Genomic DNA, 25,901 nt, shown 5'->3' on the forward strand with positions numbered 1-25,901 from the left:
CTGTTTTATATTGAAACCTTCCTGCTGGTTCACATGGACTTCTTGTAAAGCAGATAGCACTGTTGACTGGGTTTTGTGCCTTTGCTTTGACCAGACAACTTGGCAGTTTATTTATTTATTTATTTATTTATTGCTTGCTCCAAAGCAATTTGAGGCCTTTGAGGCTTTGAGGCCAATGGAACTTCAGTGGGTCCTTTTAAATTCTGAAAACCTTACTTCTTGAGGAGGAAATCATAAATATGCCCTAGCACCCTCCTTTGTTACGGAGTGGTTACAACAAACTGTCACAAGACATGCTGTTAGCACCCGGATAGTGAGTTGCATTTGCCTTTAATGTGGAGTTCAGCAACTTAAACTTGTAGCTAGTCAAAAATGCACATTTACCTCACAGTATCACTAAGGTGCATCATCCTGTGTTCTAACCTGTCAAGATAATGGTGGATAGTTTTGAGTTGCTTGTTTGTTGTTCTTTCTTTCTTTCTTTTCCTTTTTTTAAGACACATTAAATTTAGGTGAATAAGGAGGTCAACATTTATTTTTGCAGAAAGGTTTGAACATTAATGTGAATGCAGCACAGCATGGATGTACAAACAGCCATAATCATAATTATGCAGCCTTAATAGCCACAAGGTGGTTATTAGGTAAATGCGTTTCAGCATGATGCAGTTAAATTAAAGAAGAAAAGGCTCTGCTACACAAAAGAAAGCTCAGGGTCAGGGTTGTTTCCTAGTCAAAAAAGTATCTTCCCTGTATTTTACATATTAGTATTTACAGTGATTAGTTTGGATAACATTAGGAGAAGCTCCAAGAGAAGCTGTGGCAGAATAAACCAACCAAAGATCACATGAAACACAGGAAACAACTACAATCTTAGATGCATAATTTTGCCTAAAAAGTATTGCTTAATACAGCATGTAAAAAGTTGGATCAAAGCCTTTAAGGTCCCTTACCTGCTTCTGCTGCTAGTGGACAGAAGGTAATTACCCAGGAATAAAGACGGCACTAAGAAGGCACCAAAACCTCTTATACACACTGGCAATTAGCTGTTAAGGTCCACTGAGCGGTAATGAGGCATCGGAAACAAGATGAAGGAGAGTGTGCATGGAAAAGAAAAGAAAAGAAAAGAAAAGAAAAGGAGAAAAATAAGTAAACACGGAGAAAATACAGATTAGGAACAAGGACAACATGGAGAACAGAACAAGAAAAAGAGAGGAAAAGGTGCAAGTGATGTTTTGTGGCAGGTTTCAGAGGAAACTCGACTTCAAAGCCACTGCGGTTGACAGCTTAGCAGGAGATCTCTCACCCACTCGGCTGTCAGAGAACAACAGACTCTCCTTGTAAGAGTGATCGGATCTCAGCAAGATCATTTGTGCAGATTAAAGACAAACTAGAGTAACATAAAAGATCAAACCCTGTCAGTGGCTGCTGGGCAGCAACACAGAGATATTATCTCTTTCCTAACCATCGGGACTCACTTACAGCTTCTTTGTATGTGCAAAACAACATGGAAACAGATCTGAAAACGTCTTTAGTCTCTACAGATACAGAGATAATGCACATTGTCTGAAAACAATCTTCCTCCTTAGAAATAAGAAAACCATAATTTTAACACTTTAATTCCACACCTTATACTGTATATATGGCAATCATGTCCTTATAGTTTGGACTCAGTAACACAAAGTAACACAAATAAATGGTTGCTCCTCTAAGTTTAACACTTCTTAAGAAGTTACTTTGGTAAAATTGAATGAGGGTGCTCTGAACACAATCAGATCAATGACCACGATTACTAGAAGGAGAATCAGTTGACATCAGTCACACAGTGTTTCAGTTATACATTGTTTTAACATTCTTTAGTACAAATTGAATTAACACAAAATAAGATCATATATTTATATTAAGGCAACATTTGCAACATGTCACTGGTTAAACTAATGCAGTTCTTTGTTGGGAACAGTTTTAACTTTAAGAAATATTTAGTTTCCATGTAGAATAACATATGTCACATTCTATAAAATATGAAGAATACAAGTGAAATTAGAACAACATTTAAAATTAACACTTAATTATACCAAAGCAATAAAATCGAAACATTTCCTTGTGGGCTACTAATTTGTTCCATTTTTTTTTTTTTTTTTTGTTTTGTTTAATTTGCTGTAGTGGAGACCAGGAGTCCCAAACCACCTGGCTGGGAAGCATTAATCATTGGGCTGCAAGTGGGCCATTAATAAATTAACAAACAAACTTCATAATACCAAATGGTATTTGTAATAACATTGAATGCATCCTTGTTTGACCTTATTCATCCCTTGGCTGGACCATGTCTGGGGTCAGTAGCACTTTTTAATTGTTGTGTGTATCTTATCAAAGAATTTCATTAGTGTGTCCATCTGTATCCATTTGCTAATGGACCATGTGCTATGTGATTTATCTCTCAGGATCTACCTTGTTTAAAAAAAAAAAAAAGTCATCATGTAGATTCCACCTCTGCTTCTTTATGTTTTTACTTAAACATTTGTTGAGGCAACACACAAATTTAGCCAAAGTTACCTTTGCTGCGAAGTGAAGCACTGTTTTGCTGGCTGCTTGTGCTGACCTAATCAGACAAGCATGAGGTTACTTGAGTCAGTCGCAGGTCTGAGTGGCCCATTGCCTGGTTTGCCTGAGAGGCTACAGCTCTCTGCTACTTGTACAAGTAAGAAAAACAATCCACCTTTCTGAGCAAGTCAAAAGGTATTAGCGCCCAACAGTTAAAAAAGCCACAATTTCCACTTTTGCTTCATAATTGTAAATTTGACTTACTTGGTCCCCATGGCTTTCTAAAGGCAAAATATTCTTAAAATATTCTGTAAAATAATAAAAACATGCCAACCAAAAAAAAAAAAAAAAAAAAAAAAAAAACAGAGGGACAGTCAGTGATTTCCAACCTGGGGATCCCAACCCCTGAGAGGGGATGCTTTGACTCTACAATTAAAATAAAGTATGTGCTTGATAAAGTCAGAAGAAAAATACGACTGGATCATCAAAATCTCTTTAAAACATATGAGAAAACAAAAAGCTACTTAAGTCGGCCATACCTCAGTGATTTGTTCATTTTTGTGCATGTGCAGTTTGGTGGAGTAGTCCATATTATTCCTGGTAATCTAATTTTGTGATCAAAACGTCTGGAATAAACTGTGGTGGAAAGAGTGAAAACTGTTCAACTCTTGAACAACACAGTTAAAGACAAAACTGATTTAATGGCTGTAGATTGTCAAGGGAGAACATTTTCTATACCACTTAGTCCAGTTCAGGGAGATGGAGCCAACACAGAGACCTCCTTCAGCCGAGGAACAAACAACAAAGATGGACAACATTGTAACATGCTGCACTGGGTCATGGTTTTTTGGTATTTGCAAAGAGTCGGTCTTCAAAAAAACAAACAACAACAACAAAAAATAAAACAACAAAAAAAAAAACTGATTAGAAAAATGTGAAAGCATAGACAGCAAAAGGAATATTGAATAAAACCCTTTTTTTAAACTCATGGATGCCTCTTTTTCTACAACAATATAATGGCAGCATTGGCAAAACAAGGTAGTTTAACCTCTTCTGCAAACACAGTTATTAGCCATATTGTATCACCCAATGTTAATTATACTGCTGTGATATAATGTGATATAATTGTTAAATGGACTTGGTGTTGCAGCAGTGGATGTAAAGCTCATGGTAACTTGTGCGAATGTGAGTATTTTCCCTGTTGTTGACTCATTGCTAACCCAGGCTGTGTCCTTTTCATGCAGCATTACAGAATATTTCCCTGCTGTTATTACCTCCACCAAGGCAAAGGTTATGTTTTCAGTGGCGTTCGTTTGTCTGTCAGTCAGTCAGTCTGTCTCCGACACTGCAACTTAGAAAGTTATGGATGAATTTTAATAATATTTTCAGGAAATGTGAGAATTGGAATAAAGGAACAAGTGATTACACTTTGGGGGGGTGATCTAGATCACTGTCTGGTTCCAGATTTTTTTAAGGATTCTTTACTATTATATAGATAATTTCCCCATTACAAACAAACAAACTATATAAATAAATAAATAAATAAATAGTTGACATCATGGTAGAAGTTATAATCAAACATTGTTGACCCGGATCACGTTCATATTCTGGATCTGGTTCAATAGGGGGCACTGGGAGGGCTTTGGCCCTTTTGGGGATTTTCTCAGGTGAGTGACCATACGGCACTCTCTGAATGCTTCTGGTTGTCTATTCTGACCTGCTGGTTCCTCTAAACATGACTAAAACCACATGTGGAAGGCTGTTCACCTTTTTTCTTTTCTGTTCTTTCTTTTTTTTTATTGCACTACTTTTTAAAACACAGTGATGTCCTTGTTACTTCTTGATAGTCACATGTCCTCTATTGACATTTAATTATTAAAATGCAAATGAATGTGTTAAATAGAGTTTTATCTCATAACCTTGAGAAAAATGAACTATTCTACTGGTTTATAGGCCAGATATGTAATTTTTAATTAAAGCTGAGAAGCCACTCCTTCATTTTAATAGGCTGCTACTTACAAAGCATTTCTAAGCAGGCAGGGGTCATGGCACAATGCAGCTGAAATCCATTGAGTTTGTTTTGAGTCATCTTATCATTAATTTCCATTCCTGAAATTGTGCAGTAAACAAAAAAAAAAACAACTTTATGGTTAAATAACATAAAACTTAATAAAATATTCCCACGTCCTCCCCTGAAAGTATTCCAGACGCTTTAAACACATGGATTCAAAAACATCTCATCATTCAATAAAACTAAAAAACTTTCTCACCTGGTGACAAATTACAACTACATCTTTCCTCAAATTCATTTTCATTCATTTTTCTACCAGACTTTCCCTTTCTAGAAAGAAGAGATGCCTTTCCCTTCTTTACTGCACCTCTAATTTCCTTCTGGGTTCCCACTTCACCCTATTGAAAGCCCTCTTTCTTCCACCTCCATTACATCCCATCCATCTCTCCCACTCTACCACTCTCTCCATTTCTACTTAACTCTCTTGATTAATTAGTAAGAATTGCTGAGTGGCACAGCCAGTGCAGCTGAGGATTTCCATATAATTCCACTCTTAACAGGAGTCATGGAAAACAAATACTCACAGTAGAGATTAAGCTTAAGACTTGAAGAGCTGCACATGTGAAAAAGATGGATGGAGAATGTGAAGATGGAAAACCAGCCTGGTCCTAATTAGAAACTCCCCAGCTTTTTGCTGCCGCAGTTAATAGAAAATGAAACCATGGGCTCGCTGCACTTCTCTTTGACAATAAGTTAGCTGAAATACAAAGTATGGTTACAGCACAAATCTGCAACCTTGACTCAAATGTCCATTCTATCAAAATCATTTAATAATTTTCTATTATACATAAAATTTGGTAAAAGGAGAATAACGATTAGGAATTAACTCGGATGCTCATTCTGGATGTGTAACGTTCACATTCTTTGTTGGAGGCAGCATCAGCAAACAAACAAATAACAGCAAAAATAAAAAATTAAAAATTAAGAGGAACATAATAAAGACAAACTCTTTCTTCTCATGTTCACTTCTTATTCTCTCTCTCAGCTGTTACCATGCTACTTTTTTCTGTTTGTCTTTTTTTTTCTTGAATTTTCCTCCCTCACTATCATGACCAACGTTTATGAAAGCAACATGCCAGCAGGTTAACTCGAGTTCCCTCTTTGAGTTTTGTCTTTACATTTGGCCAAAATCCCTTAGTAAGATGCTGAATTTCTCAGCCAGTTATTGCTGTGGTGTGTGTAGATCCTGATGTGTTGCGAAGCTCCCTTACGGTTTCCTGGTTTGACAAGCGTAACTGCCTCTGTAGCAGAAAACTATAAAGGCTCTGTAAATAAATGGGGAGGAGACCAGTCTGTTAGATCATTTAGCCTGATAGTTGCTATGACATGACACCTGCATGGCATAAATTTACCTGCAACATAATATCTCACTGGCTGGACGTACTGTGGTGTATGACAATTTTTTCAAGTTTATATTGCAATTAATGTCTTTCTGGATTTCCTCATATGATAACAGCATAACACCACAACATTAAATTAAAAGTTTTTGAATGCTGCTGAGATTTCATCCTGTAGAGTTGCTTGCTGTTTCCTACCTTGCTGCCTTACAAAACGCATTGTTGACACAAATCATGCTGAGCACCAGACACAGCAGAGAAGCCAGTATTCTCATATCTAGTACAGATATCTCAGACTGTGTGTTACAAAAGCTCACTCACCATATATAATGCATAGAATGCACGCAGTCTGTGTATTTCTAAAGGGCATCTTTATAATCATGGATGCACAGGGGAGCTATGACCTTCTGTGACCATATGTAGTATATCTGTAGGCTGCAGATATCCCTGAATAAGCCTGCTCACTTATCAGCTCTAATGCTAATGCACTGCTGCCTCTTACTGAACAGTTAATGTGATCCGGCATCAGTGGGCAGTCCGTGAGGCCAATTCCTGCACATTTACTAGGTTATAATTGCAGTGGCTCTAATTCCAATACAAAGGGCACATGTACAAGGCATCCTCTTCCACACAATGTTGACACTGTAATAAATGTTTGTGAACACAATCCTGTGAAACTGCAAACAGACAGGACACCATGGAGCTGATTTAAAGCCATTACGTTGTTATCTCTGCTTTGCAATGCACTCCACGGCAAACAGGACATTGTTATTCAGTCGCACAAAACAAAAAGTCGTTCTTTCTTCTGGCTTTATAGAAAAGGAGAAAAACAAAACAAAACCAAAAAAAAAAAACACAAAAAACAATAAAAAACAACTATTAATTATTGGTGTAAACTGCAAAACTAGCAATCGTGCAAAAGTTGGTTTAATGCTGAATCACAAGCGAGTTGACTGACAGAAATCAGTAATAATTCATTAGTTGTTTAAGCAATTCATGAAGCAAAATATCCCATCACAGTTGCTTTTGATAGTCTTGACAGACGTTGATGGTCCTGGAGGATGAGATGTTTATTAAAGAAGAAAAAAAACACAACTTAATTCTGTATCAGCAGATCTGTACCACAAGTCTTTCCAGTAATTTGTATTAAAAACCACATAATAATAATATATGCATGCATTCTTATGAAATCAGTTCTTTAGGGGATTAAAAGTTCTTCTCCTGTCTCTGTGATTGATAGGATCAGAGCTTATTCTGAATGTTTGACATACAAATGTAAATGTGATTGCTGTCTTCCATTAATTGCCTGTAATCCCTAAAAAAACATGTTTGTAATTCAGCTCAAACCCTCACTCTTGAAGAAAGAATGAGGTGCTGAAGTGGAATCCACTCAACAGAAGTGACAAAGAGGCAGTCGAGTAAAATGATTAAAAGAAAAAGTCAGAAAATACAACAAGCAGGGTTTGTAAAGCGTGGAATAAGAGGGGTGGATCAATAGGAATGCAATCAGGAGAAATGTCTCACCATATGACCTTATATTCAATTTGAAATATATATATATAAAATTAGGTGGCAACAGAAGAGAGCTCTGTAAAGGTATGTGTTTGTCAAAGTTTCAGTGTTTAAGGACAAGAAAGCAAAAGTATTTTTAAGCAACACAAAAAAAAGTTTAGGAACTGTGGGATGAACAGTCCTCTTGGGAAAATGGTTGTGATTCTTACATCAAAGCTACAGAACAGAAAGATAGCATGAACAGAGAGGAAATGTGAAAACTAAAGAGGGACTGCTGAGTATGCTTTTTACACTAGTGCTTTAAGTTAAAGGATCCCCAAAGCCAAAGCTTCAGATGTTCAGCTGGAATCAGGCATTTGGCTTGAAAGAAAAAGACCAACCAGGGAGAAACATCACATTTAGGTTCATTATTGATATTCTCCTTTCCAAGGCTATATCCATATTGTGAATTTCCACCCTGCTAAGCACACCTGTGATTCCTGGCTGCTTTGTTTCCCAGACCACTCGCTAGAGAGAGCACGGACTGCATCCCAGGACACACACACAGAGTTATGCTAAGGCACACAATTCAGCGCCATCAACATTATCCAGAACACCAGATGTGCCACTCAAACATAATTGGTCCCTCTTGGTGTTGCCTTTCTGCAGTCCAACAGTTAACCTTGAGCGTCATCAGATCAATAGCTTGTTATTGGTCCCAACCTACCTCTTCGGCTGCTTGTCAAACATAAAATGCATTGACAAACTCAGCTTAAAGCCCCACTGGCAAATCTGTAGGTAGATAAATACCATGCAATGTCTGCCCACTGCCCATCTGGAGGGTGAAACCAGAGAAACTGAATAATAGTGGGAAGGTTCCCATTAAAACCAGTCATTAGGAGGCTGAATTACTGGTGAGGCTTAATAGACCTCTACAGGATGAAAAATAAAGCATTGGAAATGGCCAGCTGCCATTACTAACTGCTGCATTGATAGATTTGGACCGACTTTATTGCCTGGTTGAATTTGGTCCTCAGGTATTGGACTGCCAGTCATGGCAACATGTGAAGGACAAAAAAGTAGGAGGCAAGTGAGAGGAACCTTCTCAATTTTGATGCTAATGCTTGAATAACAGTAGGAACGGAACTGTGATTATTGGTCTTAATAAAGTGCAGCCTGCCTATAGGCCCTTAAGCGCCATTTAGCATAAACCTCACAGGTTATTTTAGTTGTTCCAGATGCTATAATCAAAGCTGACACTAGTAACTCGGGCCAATGTGCAGTTATCATATTTTCTGTGACTAAAACATGTCTCTCCTCATGGCTACAGTGGAGAGGATTAGATGTCACCAGGTTTAGAAAGTTTGCAACAGTAATTTGGGTTTTCAGTGTATGAGTGTATCAGTGTTTGTCGGCTATATCAAAGTTATTTTGGTTACGAAAAGGTGCAGAAATATATTTTGGACAGATCAAGCTGACAGGTGTCAGCAATTCTACATATATTTAGAGAAACAGTCCACAATTTTACACGTCAGATTTTGGCTCATTATAGAAAGAATACTTTACAGAACAGTACCATCATCTAAGATAGTTTTCGTGTTTGTTTATTAAAGGAAAATGGTGAGAAAAAATAAAAAAAACTGCCATTGACGAAACAGAACACTAATGAGAAGAGGTGAATTAAAACTTACGGAAAGCCGTGTAGAACTCATGTAGGCTGAGGTGTCCGTCATTGTTATAGTCGTCGTAACGCAACAGATCTTGCATGGTGCACTCCAACAGACTGTCTTCCAGATGCTCTTTCATTGAAATCTAAAACCCACAAACACACAGAATACATTTCTAATTTTATAACACATCAGTGTGGAGAGGAGGACGGAAAGTGAGATACCGTAGCTACCGTCTCTACATCCTTTGGTTGGTCTGTTGGTATCGGTTAGCTTTTTTTTTTTTTAGGTGATCTGCAGTGAAATGCACATTCAGTATAATAAGGGAGTCTTGTGTTTTTTTTAACTAAATATAATGTACAATTAAATAGAGCTCTGGCAGAACAACAGATTCTTCCATTTAAGAACAATTCTACACTTAGCATTTGACATATATAATATTGTTTATAATTTATATAAATCACTTGCCTTAATATACTTAACATTTTAAGTTAAATGTGCCTTTCACTCTTCTAAATGAAATTGCCTCATGTGAGTACTGAAAACATCTTGAATAAATTACTCCTCTTGGTTACAAGTAAATGAATTAGGCTAAGTTTATCCAAAAGGCCAAAGTGTAATTTTCAAGTTGGCTGGATCCTCAGAAGTATGCTGCCTTAATCCAACCAGAAAATGAAATGAGATACAAATGAAAAAAAGTGCTTTTTTTTTATTAACTGTAGCTCAAACAGTGTACATGAGAAGTGAGTTAAATAAGTGTGTGTAATTATGCTTGTTAACATCTGAATTGTAACCTCTTTGACAACTGTGCATCTGAAAAAAAAATCCAATTATATTTCAGAGAAAGCTGTAAAAACTAAATTAAATTTCTTGTGTCAGATCTGTCTAAAATTTGACTTTTTAATAATATGTTTTATAATATAAAAACTATGTCGGTCCCCCTGCTATTCTTCTTAAATAGTTAATATTTTACTTAACTGTGTGTATTCTACCCAGCTGGACTGCATGCTTCTGTAATTGTGTACAACAGAGCTACAAAGATGTAAATTAAAATACATGAAATATGTCAAATGAAATCTCTTACTCTAACCTTCTGGGAGAATGAATGAATGAATAAATAAATAAATAAATAATTCTGTCCACTAGGGTACAGTTTGGATTTTTGTACCCAGTAGGGCTCACAACTTGTCCTCAAAGTAACTATATGTACTGAATTAGAGTCAGAAAGGAAAGGTGCATTTGCATATTTCCCCAAATAGAGCTCCTCTGTATAGTTACTTGTTACTTCTTGCAAAAAGTAACGGTGTTAGTAATGGAGTTACAGCATTATAAAAGCAATTTATTACTCGGGAAAGTAACTACTCCTAATAGTTTCAGATTCATCTGTATGTTCATTTATTCATAATAAAACAGAATATAACTAATGATTGAAAGTGAAACCTAAAGGAATAAATTGCTAAGAGAAAAATCATAGACACTAATCTCAGGCTGCTGGGAGTCGCGTCTCTGTCTCCTCTTCAGGAGCTTAAGCCTGAATCTAACTGTTTACAGCCACCATGAAAAAATACGTTTTTTTCTGGTTATCATGAACCTACTTGTCTTTCAGCTCTGTGAGGGGAAAGTGATGTCTGTGGTTCCAGATTTAAACTCTTCCTCTGTTTTCTCTACACTTGCCGTTGCTGCGTCTTCTGGTGGTTTGTGTGGCTGCACACTGACTGGCTGAGGTTGTAATCGTCAAAGTGCAACATTGTCCATTGGAGGTCTTTCAATTAACACAGGACAATTAGCTGGATCGGAACAGAACTTTGCTGCTTAGAGCAGCTGAAAAAGATGATAAAATCAGTAGAAGTTGTTTGAGAAATCATATTAATACAAAATTATCTGAATAAAAAAGGTCAAACATCAACATTGTTTATCAGGTATCAAGTTTATCAGAAAACTGACTCTGATCTGTTTGTTCCACTCATGTGGTGAAAAGGAGCGTTTTCGCCAATCACGCTGTCAGGTATGAGTGGGTCATCCAGCTGATGCCTCGGCTAATCACCCAGTTTAAATGGAATAAAAAACTCTGCAACAAATGGTGCGGACCCACTTAGCTTGCACCTGGTCCCAGCACATCACTACAAACTTTTCTACACAGTGTTATCCAATTCCAGCCATATCACTTCGCCTCCTCTTCACTGTAGCAGAAGCACAATATAGTCTGAACAGATGTGAAATTTCTGTTCACCCATAAACAAAAAAGAATCTCATCTTACAATAGTAATGTGCTGCCAGTAACATTTTATCCTCAGTAATGGTAACAACGGAAAGAGTAATTAGTTAGATTACCTGTTAATGAAAAAAGTAAACAGGTAATACTTTTTAAAAAAAAAAAGTGAGTAGCAACAAACCTAGAGACTTTTTTTGGTGATATTGGAGACTTTGGAGACTGCCGTGAAAACGCGTAACATTTACTCTTCTCAATGAGCAGTGACGCTGACTCAGGCCCCTCCCCCGTCCAATAGCATTTAACAGCTTCGGTCCTATGCAGCATCAGTACACTCTCTGATTCAGTCGCCCACTAAAATACATTTCAATAAAATATCTTTTTGGGGCAAAAATGTGATTAATCGAGATTAATTAACTATAAAGCCATAAATTAATTTGTTTTTTTAGTTGACTCCCACTCCTAATATATACATACATAGTATATATATATATATATATATATATATATAAATTACAGACCCAATGGAAATCCTTTGTACCCCTAAAAGGTACAATTAGGTACTTTATTTTCTTAGAGTGTATGAATGTTACAGCTGCAGCAGAAATGCAGAATTCAGTTACTGATTTGTCACACAAAATCATTTATTGAAGATGTTCCTTAAATCAGTCATTCTGTAATCCTAAAACATCAACATTTTAAGTTCCTTCTTTTTAGAAGCTTTTCTAACTAGATATTGTTTTTTTGGTTTGTTTTGTTTTGTTTTATGTTCTGCTTGTTTTTGTTCTGTTTGTTTTTGTCTTTGTGAACCATTAATGCTGATTTAATCTTATTTCGTGTCGTATGTCATGTTTCATCTTGCCAATACTTGCTACTGTTTAAATTCTGAGATATTACCCTGGGAAGAAACTCCAGTTCTCCTCCATTGTTTGCCACTACCACACTGTGCATGTTTTTGGGAAAACCATCATTGAATAGATGATAGTTTAAGAATTAGCCTCTGTTCAGTATCTGCTCGCTTTTTCACTAAAACATAGCAGTCATGCATATAAATGCCTCTCAGAGCTAGTCTATCTCTGTCAAAAGACTCTTCATGCTGGAAAAGTGGATTGTTGTTTGAATTATTATGAAGCACTTTAACAGGACACCTTACCAAAACATCACACATTTTTCCTGTTAAGTCTTTATTGGTGTAAATAGCCATGCCACTTCATGCAATTCAATAGATCTCTGGAAAGGAAATGGAAATATTCAGATAAAAGATGCAGATTTCAAATTGCATGTAACAGCCAACACAAAATTCTGCACATTAAAACTTCTGTGGTGTGTTTTTAAACACTATTTAAGACATAACTGCAGTTTCAAAGAATCTAAGTGACTCTTGTCAGATGAAAAAAAAGGCTCTTATTAGGCCTGTCACGATAACAAATTTAGCTGTACGATAAATTTTCTCAGAAATTATCGCGATAAACGATAATATTGCGCAGAGCGCTAATGTGTCATTTTGAGACCATTCTCAACTAATATAGTGACATATGCCGTAATAATGCAAGTACACATTTTCAAAGGTCAATAAACTAAATAAATAAAAGCGCCTTTTTCACTGTTGCATCTTCAAATAAACTCCAGACAAGTAGACAAGCATGCCGGTTTTAATGACGAACCAAACTTCAGCACTTTACATCGAACAAAAACCCGTGTTCTTCTTCTGCTCTTCAAAATCTACTGCTTGTGAAACAAAGTCATTCTGCCCTCTGTTGGCCTTATAAGTAACTACAACCCAGCAGTTAGCTGGGATACCACATTCACATACGCCGGGACACCGGCCCAAAAGTTATGCGGCCCACTGGGAATCCTCCCAAACCTCTCGATTAGCCGGCATTGCTCTTAATGTGTATTTTGTCATATACGGTAGTATATAGGCTGATTCTATTTGCGTAATGTGCCTGCGGATTACAGGGGTTATTACGGTAGACCAGGAAGTGGGGGCTTTGTACTGACGTCGTAAGCTAGAATGTGTGTGTTCTGCTTACATGTGGGAAGCAGCGAAACAATAAAAGAGGAGATGCTTGCATCTATTATTTACATATTTCAGCATGAGAATCGGAGGTTTAGCGCGAGAGCGTGAGAAGCCACTTAAATACGCAAGTCTCACGGCCATTGCGTGTTGGCAGCCGTGCAAAACAAATGCGGCTTACCGGCTCGTGCTGCAACATGCTGCAGTCAAGTGTGACACTAGAGAGATCACTCCGCAAGAAACCAGAGCGTTTAGTCGAAATACTTCATAGTGAAACCTATTGTCATACACAGTCTATGGTAAAGGGGGGACGAAAAAAAATTATCGCGGCCGGCAAACTTATCGTGCTCTTATTTTCTTATCGTTCAATTAATTGACTTATTGCTTATCGCGACAGGCCTAGCTCTTATTACAGAAATTACGTATACATTTATTTAGGAAATACTTGATAGCCACAGCTATCATCTTTAAAGGCTCCACACGCCCACACAGGCATTTAAAATTGGTCCGATACTGCAGGGCATTAACTCATGTTGACTCTGGGTGGAGTTATGCATATGAGAAACATGTATGAACTCAGACAGACTATCCAAGATGCACTGAGCTTGATGCAACTTTTATATAGATACAATAAGATAAGAGCATTTTCTCACAATATTCACATGCAATCAGTAAGGTAAATGAATACAGTGTCTTTGTTATCATCAGTTTGTTGTAATTCGGTTGTAGTAGATATGTTGCTTTATCTGACATAGCAATTAGCGGCAACTTATAATGACATATGACGGTAAAAAAGGGTATCACATTTCCTAGGGGAATGTTTTCATCCCTTTTCATTTCGTTTAAAGGGGCGAAGGGTAGGCAAAAGAAAGGGTAGTGGAAGGGGACGGGGTAGAAAAAAGAAATGGACTGGATCTTAGCAAGGAGTCAGCATTAGTTATCAGCAATGGGCAACTCTAAAAATGAGGTAATGAAGTCAAAGGCATGAGGAGGAAGCTAGCCAACTGATTTAAAGTAGCTTCTTCCTTAACTTATAATGTACCTAAAACATGGGAATGGTTATTAAGTTGAGGTTTGAGAGAAGGATAGAAAATGGAAGATTCAGGAAAATCGGTAGTGATGGTGAACTGTGACCTTCATAACTTTTTCTTTTTCTTGCCACATTTTTCTCAGTCAGCATCAGAACTGCAAATGAGCATCACAAGCGTGATTCCTTTTGGAAACAAATCATGTGGAGTGAGAAACCGCGATGAAATAGCTTTACAACTATCAGGCACAAGTGTTGATCTTGTGGAGAAGATGGCTTATAAAAAACAAGATAATAAACTTAGATATACTTTAAAATCAACAATGCACTACCTCCGAAATCATAAGGTTTCACCATTGCCCTCAACATAATCACAAATCATTGGAAAGACCTCAAAAGTATGCAAGACAGCCCAAGAATCAAAAAAAAAAACTGGAAGCCTTTCTTGAAGATTGAGTGAAAATCCCCACATAGAAGATCTACAAGTCTGAGCTGTAACCTAAAGGCGTCGCAAGACCCCATTTACTGGGGCACGTGCCCCAGTTTAAATGAGCTGTGTCCCAGTATAAATGCTACGATTAATTTTCTACAATAAATATTTATCATACATTAATTCAGATAATTCAGACGGGAGAAAATCTATATTTCAAGAGTGTTAACTCATTTCACCATGCACAAGCAGCAGGTGAACTACACACACATTACTCTGCTACCTCTCTCGTGTGTCGGGAGAGTGGTGAGCGCACAGTGCAGTTTGAGGTCTCGTTACGTGTCACAAAAACAGTCAATTTTATATTATTTTTAAAAATGAAACCAAATGAGATGATTAAGAGGCAGTTAACACTGCAGTGAAACCAGTTTTAGGTTGGAGCTACCAACGTCTCGTTTAGAGACCATCAGCAAATTACAGGCTTTCAGTAAAACGGAAATTCTCATAAAGAACATAAAACAATATTTACACACTATAGAAAAATGGACTTCTGACGTAAACAGAGAAATAACATGTATTTTTTTGTTTTCATACAGGGTGCCAAATCTTTTGAATTGCTTCAATGTTCATTGAGATTTTAATAATTTCGTAAGAAAAAAAAAAATTCCAATAGCTTCTAAATCAAGTGACCCAGTCACTTCGAACCACAGCTGAATTGAAGCAGATGACGATCCAAACAAGACACAACACTTCCTGATTTTCTTAAAGCTGAGTCACTGCAAAGTGATTGACCACTTTGTAAATTAAACAAACTGTTCAGAATGAGTTGAACTATCACCCTGATAACCAGGTAATAACCATGACTTTGCAATGTGTATAAATAGAGTTTTGACTTACCATCATTTTTTATAGCATTTATGCTTTTGCTGCCATGTTGAAAGTGTTCATGTTTGTAAAAAGAAATATGTTCTTTCACTCATTAATATCTCAGTTAGTGGTTTTGATAGGTATGTGGCAGTGGCATGGTGTGTGTTAATAGGTGATTTTATGTGTGTGTGTGTGTGTGTGTGGTAGAAGGGGTTTATCTTGTAGGGGGCCTGTGACCCAGTAGAGCTTTATGCCTAGCAATGCCCCTGAGTGATAGTGTTTAAAAGCCATGATACTTCCCAGAAGGGATGAGTACTGAGCCTTTGGGATTACGGTACTGTTTACCTTTTTTATATTTACAGTCTATAAATGATGCAAATATTAGATAAATCCATCATGTTTATTTTCAAGAGTTTTGGACATCAGCTCATCTTTTTCTCTATTAAAAGCAACAGTTTTTGAAGCATTCTTATTCCTTTGTATCTTTGTGCTTTAATGTAAAAAGTCTATTAAGGTCAAAATACATAATATAATATAATATAATATAATATAATACATCAAGATTATTACTTTTTACGATTCATCCTCCTAGTTATCAAAATGTAAAAGTTTAACCCAACTTCTCATTTGTCTCCAACTGATTCTGTACGGAGCTACATATGTGACATGGCAGATTAAAGGATGGGACAAACTTTTTTTTTTTCTTCATGTTACTGCCTGCAGCTGACTGTAGCCATATGAGCACTATCACAAACTGTTCTGCCTTTGGGTATTTGAATAAAACATTTTTAAAGCCTAAGAACAGGACTTTACCCTCCAAGATTATCTGTGACAATAGATAGATCCCAAAGTGAAGACAGCTCGAATGAAGGACTGGAGTTCCTCTTTGATCCTTAAAAGCATAATCTGTGTGGAACAGAATATCTAAGTTCCTACAGAATAAGAATGATTTATCTTCCGATTTGTCAGTGACATGACAGCTTTGTTAAATCTTTTAATACAGCTCTACATTAAAGGCAAGTCACTCAATCTTTTTACAATTTTAAAAGAGGATAAAACTTGTTGGAATTTAAAATCGGGATAAGCTAACAAAAGATTTATGTTCTGCTAGATTCTTTATTATTTAGTAGCACTTTTCAATTGACATGCAATCTTTCTGTTTTTACATAACCAAGAGCTGCTACTTTTTTATGTCCTGCCTGGTGTTGGTTTCAGAAAAGGCTGCGATTTCTTCACAGCGTCCTTGAGTTGTTCATGAGGGATGCATTATGTCGTAAGCTAAACTACTTAATATGTTCAAATAGCAGCTCACTTTGCTATTACTATTAAAAATGATATTTTTGTAAATGAAATTATTTTATTTAAGATGAGGTTTGATGGTGTTGTGGCCTCTGTCCTCCAGATGAGTTCTGTTTACCCTCGCCGGCTCTAGCACAGGGCTTTGCTCCGGTGTTCATGCATGCTGGGTTGGGTTATTAGCTGTTTGCTTTATCACACTCTTTGTAAGAACAGCACATTTTCCTTATGCTCAATGACATATATTACTAACTTTTATATTGTTTAGGATATATTGCTTTCTAGTGTGTCTTAGCTATTAGTCCAACATGAAAAAACTTTTATTTGTTTTCATAAAACTGCTTCTAAGATTACCAGGTATATTCAGACAATATGGACTATCGTTTGCCTAATTTGCAAATTGTTTAAAACCATGTATTCAGTGAAAACACTGAAAAGATTAAATGTTAAAACAGAGTTGATTATTTGCTGTTAAATTTAGCTATGAATATAATGCAAACATGATTAAAAATGTGGGACCCATTTTCCACTGATCAACAACATTCCAGCATTTGTGAACTTAGAAAATCAAGTGCTGGAAAGCTTGGGTTTGACTCTTAAAAATATTTTATTTTAAGTTATTGGATGATTATTTCCAGTTTTCTGTCATCATTGGCATTGAATCAGGAAACAAACTATTTGAAGGAAAGATTAGACCTTGACTTAAAATAGTCTTTACAAAGTAAATCACATATAGGATCTCAAAGCCCTTTTCTTCCACCTTGTTTTCTAAGTCAAAGATTTTAGCTCTGAAAATCTGAACAGCTGAATGCTTCAGCAACTATCACCCAGATAATGCCAGTTAATAAACTTTGAGGATCAAATGATGGGGAGCAAAATGTCCACTAATCTATAAAAACAGCACGCTAGAGTTACCTTGTAATATCAAATGAACATTCAAAAGAAATAACTACATACAAGATAATTAATTTAAATTTAGAAAAATGATTACCAAAATACTCACCTAACATTTCACTTTTGGTATCTGTTAATAAGTAGCCACTTCAACCAAGCATAATACCAACTAACCTTCCAGGAATTAAGAAAAACTGTAATCTCTTCTGTACATACATGATTATTATTCATGTGTGTGTGTGTGTGTGTGTGTGTGTGTGTGTGTGTGTGTTGATGTCAGCAAAGAAGCTAGAGACTGCTTGAATATAATTGTTTCCATTGAAACAATATGCAGCGAGGTCACACTCCTGCCCATGTGATGATCATCATGAAAAAAGATTCTTATTGACTGCAAAACTGTGGCAAACGCTGCTTTCTGCCCACAGACTTCATTCATGCAAAGAACTTAAGTTACCACTGAAATACCTGTTGAAGGGTTTCTAAAGCTTTTCTGGAGCTTATTGACCTGATTCTAAATAATACAATATGTTGAGGATGGTGTTTATATGAGTTGTTTACTGAATACTTCATTCATGTTCTTATTTATATGTTGCAAAGTATACTATATTTGTCTCATGATCATATTAGGTTCCCATAGGCACCCTTGTCCATTTTTTGCTTGATTTCTTTTTTTTTTTTTCATGTTTTTTAACACGTGGCTAACACTATTGCATACCAGGTGTTAAATTGCACAAAAATTAAGCTGTAATAAATTTTACTATCAAAGATAGAGTACCTTTTGTCTAAGAACAAAATTTGTTGTTTAAATTAACGTCAGTGTGTTAATGATAAAAGGGGCTTTTTAAAAAGTAAATGCCACTTTTTCAGTGTGCTACAGCTATGATGCAGTTATAATCAGGCCATTTCAGCTTGATACCCACTTTTTCTAGTTCGTTGCTGACCAGCCGGCCATCCTGGTTCTCATCCAGGTATTTAAACATGGTGTCCACCAGTGCTCTCTTCTCCTCCATGTCGCTCTGGTGGTTCTGCTGTCCTTCCTTCTGTACTTTTGGCTGCATATCCAACAACGTGTTTTTCAGCTTGTTGTACTCTGACATGGTGCATGCACTGCCTGCAAGGGTAAACACACATATGGAGGAAAAGACATTGGACATTGGATTAATCTCAATTATACAAACCTTTTTATTGTAGGTGTAAACTGAATTTAATCTGTTTAAAAGAGGAGAAGAATATATATATATATATATATTTATATATATTTATATGTGTGTGTGTGTGTGTGACATTGAAGTCAGTGTTGTCTGACATTAAATCAGAAGTGTTCAACAACCTCAGAGACAACATATGTTAATTTGATCTGTAATATCCGACCTGAACTCACTGCAGTAAGAAGAGTTTGTCTGAAGAAAATAATGACACACTTGTCATTACTACTATCTGTGGTGAAAACTGACATGCTAACAAGATGAGAACTGTAAAAAAAAACAAGCCAAAAAAAAGGAAACAAAAAGCTTCTCCTGACTATTTTACTGACTGACTGGGTGAGGTGTGGAGGAATATAATTATTTGATTTCAAGCACTCCTGCATCTGTGGAGCCATACTAAAATTAAGTATAGTCATCTTCATTCAAGTTTCTCCATATATGCTGTTAATAACTTCCTAGCACTGATTTCTAATCTTGAAATCGACAGCTGTAGATCTCTATCATCTTTATTTAACTTTCTAAGATGAAAAACGCTACTACTGACATGAGTTCATGAGTTTGACAGCTTCCCTGCTTCAACGTTACCTGTAAATATGGCCTCCCATCTGTTTTACATTTGTTTTATTGCAAGGAAATACAGAGAAAAACACTATACCAAAACAAAGCAAAACAAATAAAAAGTCTTTCAACATTTTATAAGGATAAAATCCAGAAATATTACAATAGCATGATACATTTTTACATTACTTTAAATGCACAATAAGAGATTTCTTACCAGAAAATAAATGACTATTGTAAACTAACCGGGGCTACATAATGGAATTTGCTTTAGCTGTCTAGATGTAGTGAAATCTAGTATTTCTTACAGTAGATTGTCTGAAATTATGGAGGCTGGAACTTGTGTTTTCAAGAGCCTCTAATTTGCTGTGCTCAGATCTGGTCATCAAGTATATCTATCAAAGTGTTTTGCTTGATGGGGGAGGTCAATTCAGAAAACAGCAAGTCATACAAAGGAAGTAATCAGTCCAATAAATCTCAGTTACATCCTGTTTATCTTGGAGGTCTGTGTGAAGTATGGCAGCCATTCAGCCATTCTCAAAGATAGCTAAAAGAAACACACACTTTAACGGTGGTGACCCTTTTTCTAATTACTATCCAAGGACTCACACAACCACACAGCAGTGTAAACTCTTCTCTACAAGCAGACAGTTGAGTCAAGGTCTTGGCTAAATCCCTGTTCAATGTTATTCCTGCAAGTGGAATGAGGCGTGAGGTGGTTCAGACATGAGGGATCATCACCTGACTTACCTACGTCTCTGCACTGAAAGGACAGAAATATATTCACACTGTATCGTATATGGAGAAAAAAATTGTCTCCTTGATCTAAATTACTCTCTTACAAAAATGCTTTTATGCAGTGGATCTCAAGAACGTGAAGGAAATTGCTGCATATGGTTAAAAAAGGGAGAAAATTGTAGAATATATCCCATGCTTTACCAATGCTGTGTAGCTGACAGAGTTGATTAGGATAACAAATGATCCTAATCACCTAAAGACCTTTGGGTCCCTAAACAGAGAGTGAATGCCAAACCTGGAATTTACAGTGAATCATGCTCTCTGTCTTTGCTGCATACGGCATGTCCTATGATCCAGTCCTCCTCTTTCTGCTGAGCGAAGCAGCTGCAGCAGTGGCAGAGAAATATCTTTCTGTATTACAGTGCATCCACCCCTGACTCTATTGTTCTAGAGGGATTAAGAATCTTTTTATTGCCTGTTTGAAATGTTAGCTGCTTAAGTGAGTGATCCGAAGCAGCGCACAGTGTGGACACCCAACGTCCCGGAGCTGGCCCCAAACTCCGATCCTCAAAACATCCTCCAAGCTCGACTTGATAAATGACAGGCAGAGAGAAACAGAGAGACAGAGAAGAAATACTCTGTCATACTAAGGAGAAAGGGTTGTATGTGAGGATGAAAGACTTTTTTTTTTTTTTAAGAGATTACAGAAGCCCTGAAAGGCAGTAATGATCATGCTGGTGCATTATTACTTGGAGAGCATCTTGGCTATTTGAGAAGGTTATATTCCTCTAACCTCAAATTCCTCTAACAAGTATTATCAAAGACACAAAGACATAAATCCTGGTTGTCTCACATGTCCCATGGTAAATCAATAACATGTGTCTTTGCTATTAATATAGTATGGGATCAATATTTCCCTCTGACAGTGCAAATAAATGATTTAAATGGAAATTATTTCTATTTGACTTTACACTGTTGTGATGCGCCGTTTGAATGTGTCTCCCCGGAGTCCTGTGGGGGGTGCTCCAGGAATATGGAGTACTGAACCAGCACCTGTACAACCGGTGTCAGAGCTTGTTTCACATTGACAACAGTAAGTCAGATTTGTTTTCAGTGAGGGTTGGACTTCACCAAGGCTGCCCTTTGTCACAATTCTGTTTGTAACTTTTAAGGACCAAATTTCTGAGTGCAGGCAAGGTGTTAAGGAGATCCGGTTTGTTAGACTCAGAATTGAATCTCTGCTTTTTGTGAATGATATGGTTCTGTTGACCTCTTCATGTGATTTCCAACTCTCACTGGAGTAATATCTGAAAGAATGGGATTGCAAAAACAAGGGCGAGTGTCCTCTGCAGGGTAGCTGGGCTTTCCCTTAGAGAGAGGGTGAGGAGCTTGGTGATCCAGGAGGGACTCAGAAAAGATTCGCTGCTCCTCCATATCGAGAGGAACCAGATGAAGTGACTTGGACATCAGGTCAGTAGACCTCCTAGACGCCTCCTTGGGGAGGTTTTCTCAGGATATCCCACTAGGGGGAGACCCCGGGTAAGACACTCAGGTGGTCTGGGAGCGTGAAGAAGTGGCTGGAGAGAGGAAAGTCTGGGCTTTCCTGCTTAGGCTGCTACCTCCACGACCCAACCCCAGATAAGCAGAAGAAAATGGACGGACGGGCGGACAGACGGACGGACTGACTGACGGACGGACGGATGGATGGAAAAGAGCCTAAACTACTTGCAGGAGTTAAGTTGAAGCTTCAGACTTTCTTTAAAATAACTTAAGGCATGGACAGGGCAGGATAAACAAAGTATCTGGCCCAAAACTAATAAGAAACACACTCAGACTGCGATTAACTGACAAACTATGACAGAGGAGAGCTTGGACTGACATAATGATGGCAATAACAACACTAGGCTGGAAAAACAGGAATCTGGCAATGGACAAGGGGAAAACCTGGAGAATTGTAACAGGGAGAAAATTACAAACGAGGAGTGGGTATGGCTTTTACAGAAGAGGCAAATACAGAAGAAGACAAACTCAACAAAACAAACACAAAAAACAAAACTAACAAGAATATTAACTAAACCAGAACACAAAATCTGCACAGTAAAAAAAGACAAGCTAAAAAGGAACAGAGCAAAATGCAAACTATGAAACACAGAAACCCCGACCTGAACTTAAAACTGCAAACCAAAGAAATAAAACAAGATTAGAAACAGAAATTTTACAAAAACTACATTCAATAGAGCCAAAACTCACACACCTCTGCCACTGTCATGTCAAGCAATAAATATTATTTACTTACAGTAAATAAGGATGCCATCAACATTAAACTGCATATAACGCTGCACGACTCATTTTATCATACCCATGATTATTTTTGGGCTCTGAAAAGGGAAACTATGATAGAGGTAAAAGTCACTGAACTGATTCCTTTTGTTTTTAATAAGTCCCAATTGCAATTGCCAGAACTGGGAAAACATCTGTCAAACCCATCCTCAAATCACTGCAATATCTGTGAAACACACGAGTCCAATATCTGCAAAAACTAATGCTGAATTTATTTTTGAATGACTTTTATAAAGAATAATCCTGATCCGCACCGCAGTGCTAAGTATGTGTTCTTTCTTTTACCCGCTCTCCACCCCTATTCATTTCATCATATTCTGCTTTGTGGTTTTTGTGTAATCCTGCTAACAAACAGACAAACACAACAATGACACCAATCAAACACCCTTGCCAAGACAAGCAGCTTATTTGCATTTTTCTCCTCATATTCATTTACAAGAATTATTTTCAGAGCATTATACTTTGAAATGTGGTCCTTATTAATAAAATCCATTTATTTCTTTGTTAAATAAAAAAGGATGAGCATTTAACAAGGATATTAGGCACATAAGGGCTAAGGTTTTTTTTTTTTTTTTTTCTTCTTTTTTTTCTTAACCGCTCTTTGATATTATGCATTTTGGACCACAGGAGTCATGGATCCAGTACAAGTAAGTTTTGTATTCCTAAAAACATATGGACTCACTGGAGTTTTTGGCTTTGGCTAAAAGACAGAGGGAGGGAAGGGAAATCCAAGAAAGCAATCCTTCTGATGAAGAAACCTCCCTAAAATACCCTGCAGCATGTAAAGCTGCTCTGTGTTAAATTTATGTCTGCCTGACCTCCTCTGGCTGAGATGATGGGATTATTTACTGCCATGGCGCCTGTGTGCCACTAAGATACAATAGTGATGGACCTCCCTTCCAGATAATTATGGATATGACGGACACTCTTTGCTCCCGAGGGCAGAAAGGTCTGAGAGAGCGGAGCCAATCTTAGGAGGGTGACACAAGTCACAGGAGAGACTTATACTGCATAATCACAGTTGGCAGCTATTTAAATTGGCTGACTGCGAGCTTCATAGTTTATCCAACATTTTTTCAGTGACTCTCTGGGAAATACTTTAACCTTTAACTTTCTGCATTTCAATATTCATCATATTGTGCTTTCTGATTTTGTGCTTTTTCTTTAAATTAACTTGGACAGATGTGAGACAGGGAAACATTTCTACTATAAGCTGGTCAAAGGTAAATGACCAACTTGTATTGTTTTATTTATTGATTTTCATACAGTAGCTCCCCAACTTTTTCAGCAATGTACCCCTTTAGGAATAATTTCTCAGCTAATTTCTCCCCAACCAGTGTTTGTAAGTATTTTCACCGTTAATGTATCTAACAAAAACAACAAGTTGTGAATTTCCACTCACATCTGTGGATTCATCCAACCATTTAAAATCGTTTAAGAAAAGGGAAAAAGAAGAGGTTTTAGTCCATCATTGTCTCTGCCAGCACACCAGTGAGCGGCAGGAGTTTGATCTTCAGTGACGGTGACTGTTTTTCTTTACTTTTGCCAGGAGCAAAGACACTGTATGAGAAGCCTCCAGGGTGTTTGGTGGTGGTGTGGAGGTTTTCTGTGTTGTGTACTGTGATGCCCTGAATTCAGAAAATTGACAGGTGTGCTTTGTGGTACGATGTCGCTGGAGATGCAGTAACTTCTTGCTGCTGTTAGCCAGTTTCTTTGGAACTAAATCCCATAAAAATAAATGAATAAAAAACAGAATTGCACCAGCTCTTCTTTTGCCTTCTTTAGCAACTGAGTCTGTTTAGCAGCGTCCTTGCGACGCTTCAGCCATGATTTTACTGTCTCAGGTTTTTACTGTGATATTGACAGGTGATGTATTTTAGCTCGTGCCTGATTGTGTCCAAAATGTTGATATGTAGGTGACCTGAATAGAATTTTTTTTTGTTTAATAACTTAAATTTATAACCCATTTAAATATTTTACAGAGACGGTTTTTATACCCCCTTGGAGCGTCTTGCACTTAACAGGAACATGGATGGAATCATCAAGCAAAGAAAAAAAAAACTATAGGCAATGGAAACTAATACCTCTGAACAATTTGATTTCTTTGCATAACAACTGATCTCTGTTCCTTGGATGTGACCACCTGATAAGGTTGCCTCTTTAGTGGCTCTTTTTAGCGGTTTGTTGAGCAGGCTCATCCAGCTGAAGGCCATAGCACTCACTGGATGACTTACATCTTCAAACTGGCCTTGGAGCAGTTAGGGATCCAGAAGTTGGAGTAAATTGTTTGTGACAGGGAGATAAGATTGAAGCCTCCTGCTTTCTGTGTTGCTGAGACTGTGAAATAGACTATGCAGTTTGGTCTATGCAGCAAGAGATTTTTGTTTGCAACATCTTTAGTCAATTTAAAGGTCTTAAATTAAGAACAAGTTTTTTTTTTTTTTTTTTGTTTTTTTTCTTAATGAGGCTGCTGACCAACTTATTCCATCCTGGATCCTAGCTGTAATGTGATCTCTCTTCAACCAGGTAAAGACTCTTATCTATTGTTCTGTCTCTTTCTCTATTTCTTTTCTTTTCTTACTATGATGATATCTTCTTGTATTCTTTGCTGGATCAGTCATGGTGCACGTTCAAAGTGGCTGGTGTGTTTATGTAAGTTTGCTAGTATGTGACACGGTCCGTAAAGCTGCAACACCACACGGTGTCCTGGATGAAAAAGTTTTATAGTGCATAGTAAAGCAGTTTCTCTGCCTTGGGAAGCTGCTGGGCCGCAACTGCTCCAGAAATGCACATAATAGATGTCACTGTGCCATCAAACAAGTCTGGACTGTAGTTTTAAGGTTAGAAAGTTAGGTAACCTGTCTTTAAAGGCTCTGCATCTTTCGTCTTGATGACAAATACTATTCACGGGTAGAATCGATGCCCCACTAGATGGGAAATATTTAGTTGTATGGTGAGGACCCATGACATAACAATGGTGTTCAAAACATTTCAGCTTATTAGTTATAAATGGCAGAAAGTTTTGAAACATTTTTCTTACAGATCATCAGATAAAGCTAAGCAGTAAGTCAGACACACAGCGAGTCATTATCCAGAAACAGCTTGCACAGCATCCATGTGTGTTGAACAGCAGGAGGAAAGTGGGGAGGAGGAGGGATTTTGTAGTGACCTGGGACAACACCAACAACAGCATGAATGAGTGGAAGCATAAGAATA

At 37.2% G+C, this 25,901-nt stretch overlaps 1 protein-coding gene across 1 annotated transcript in view; it reads right to left on the reverse strand.

The window, feature by feature from the left end:
• The window catches only part of fstl4 (follistatin-like 4), a 214,365-nt gene that overhangs the window by 64,742 nt on the left and 123,722 nt on the right, over positions 1-25,901 (reverse strand). The window contains exons 5-6 of the mRNA XM_042009266.1: positions 18,765-18,955; positions 9,129-9,249 (exon numbers count right to left, since the gene is read on the reverse strand). Of these exons, the coding sequence (XP_041865200.1) occupies positions 9,129-9,249; positions 18,765-18,955 (312 nt within the window). The remainder of the gene's footprint in view (positions 1-9,128; positions 9,250-18,764; positions 18,956-25,901) is intronic.

This window comes from Melanotaenia boesemani, chromosome 15, assembly GCF_017639745.1.
Source record: "Melanotaenia boesemani isolate fMelBoe1 chromosome 15, fMelBoe1.pri, whole genome shotgun sequence".
NCBI lineage: Eukaryota > Metazoa > Chordata > Actinopteri > Atheriniformes > Melanotaeniidae > Melanotaenia > Melanotaenia boesemani.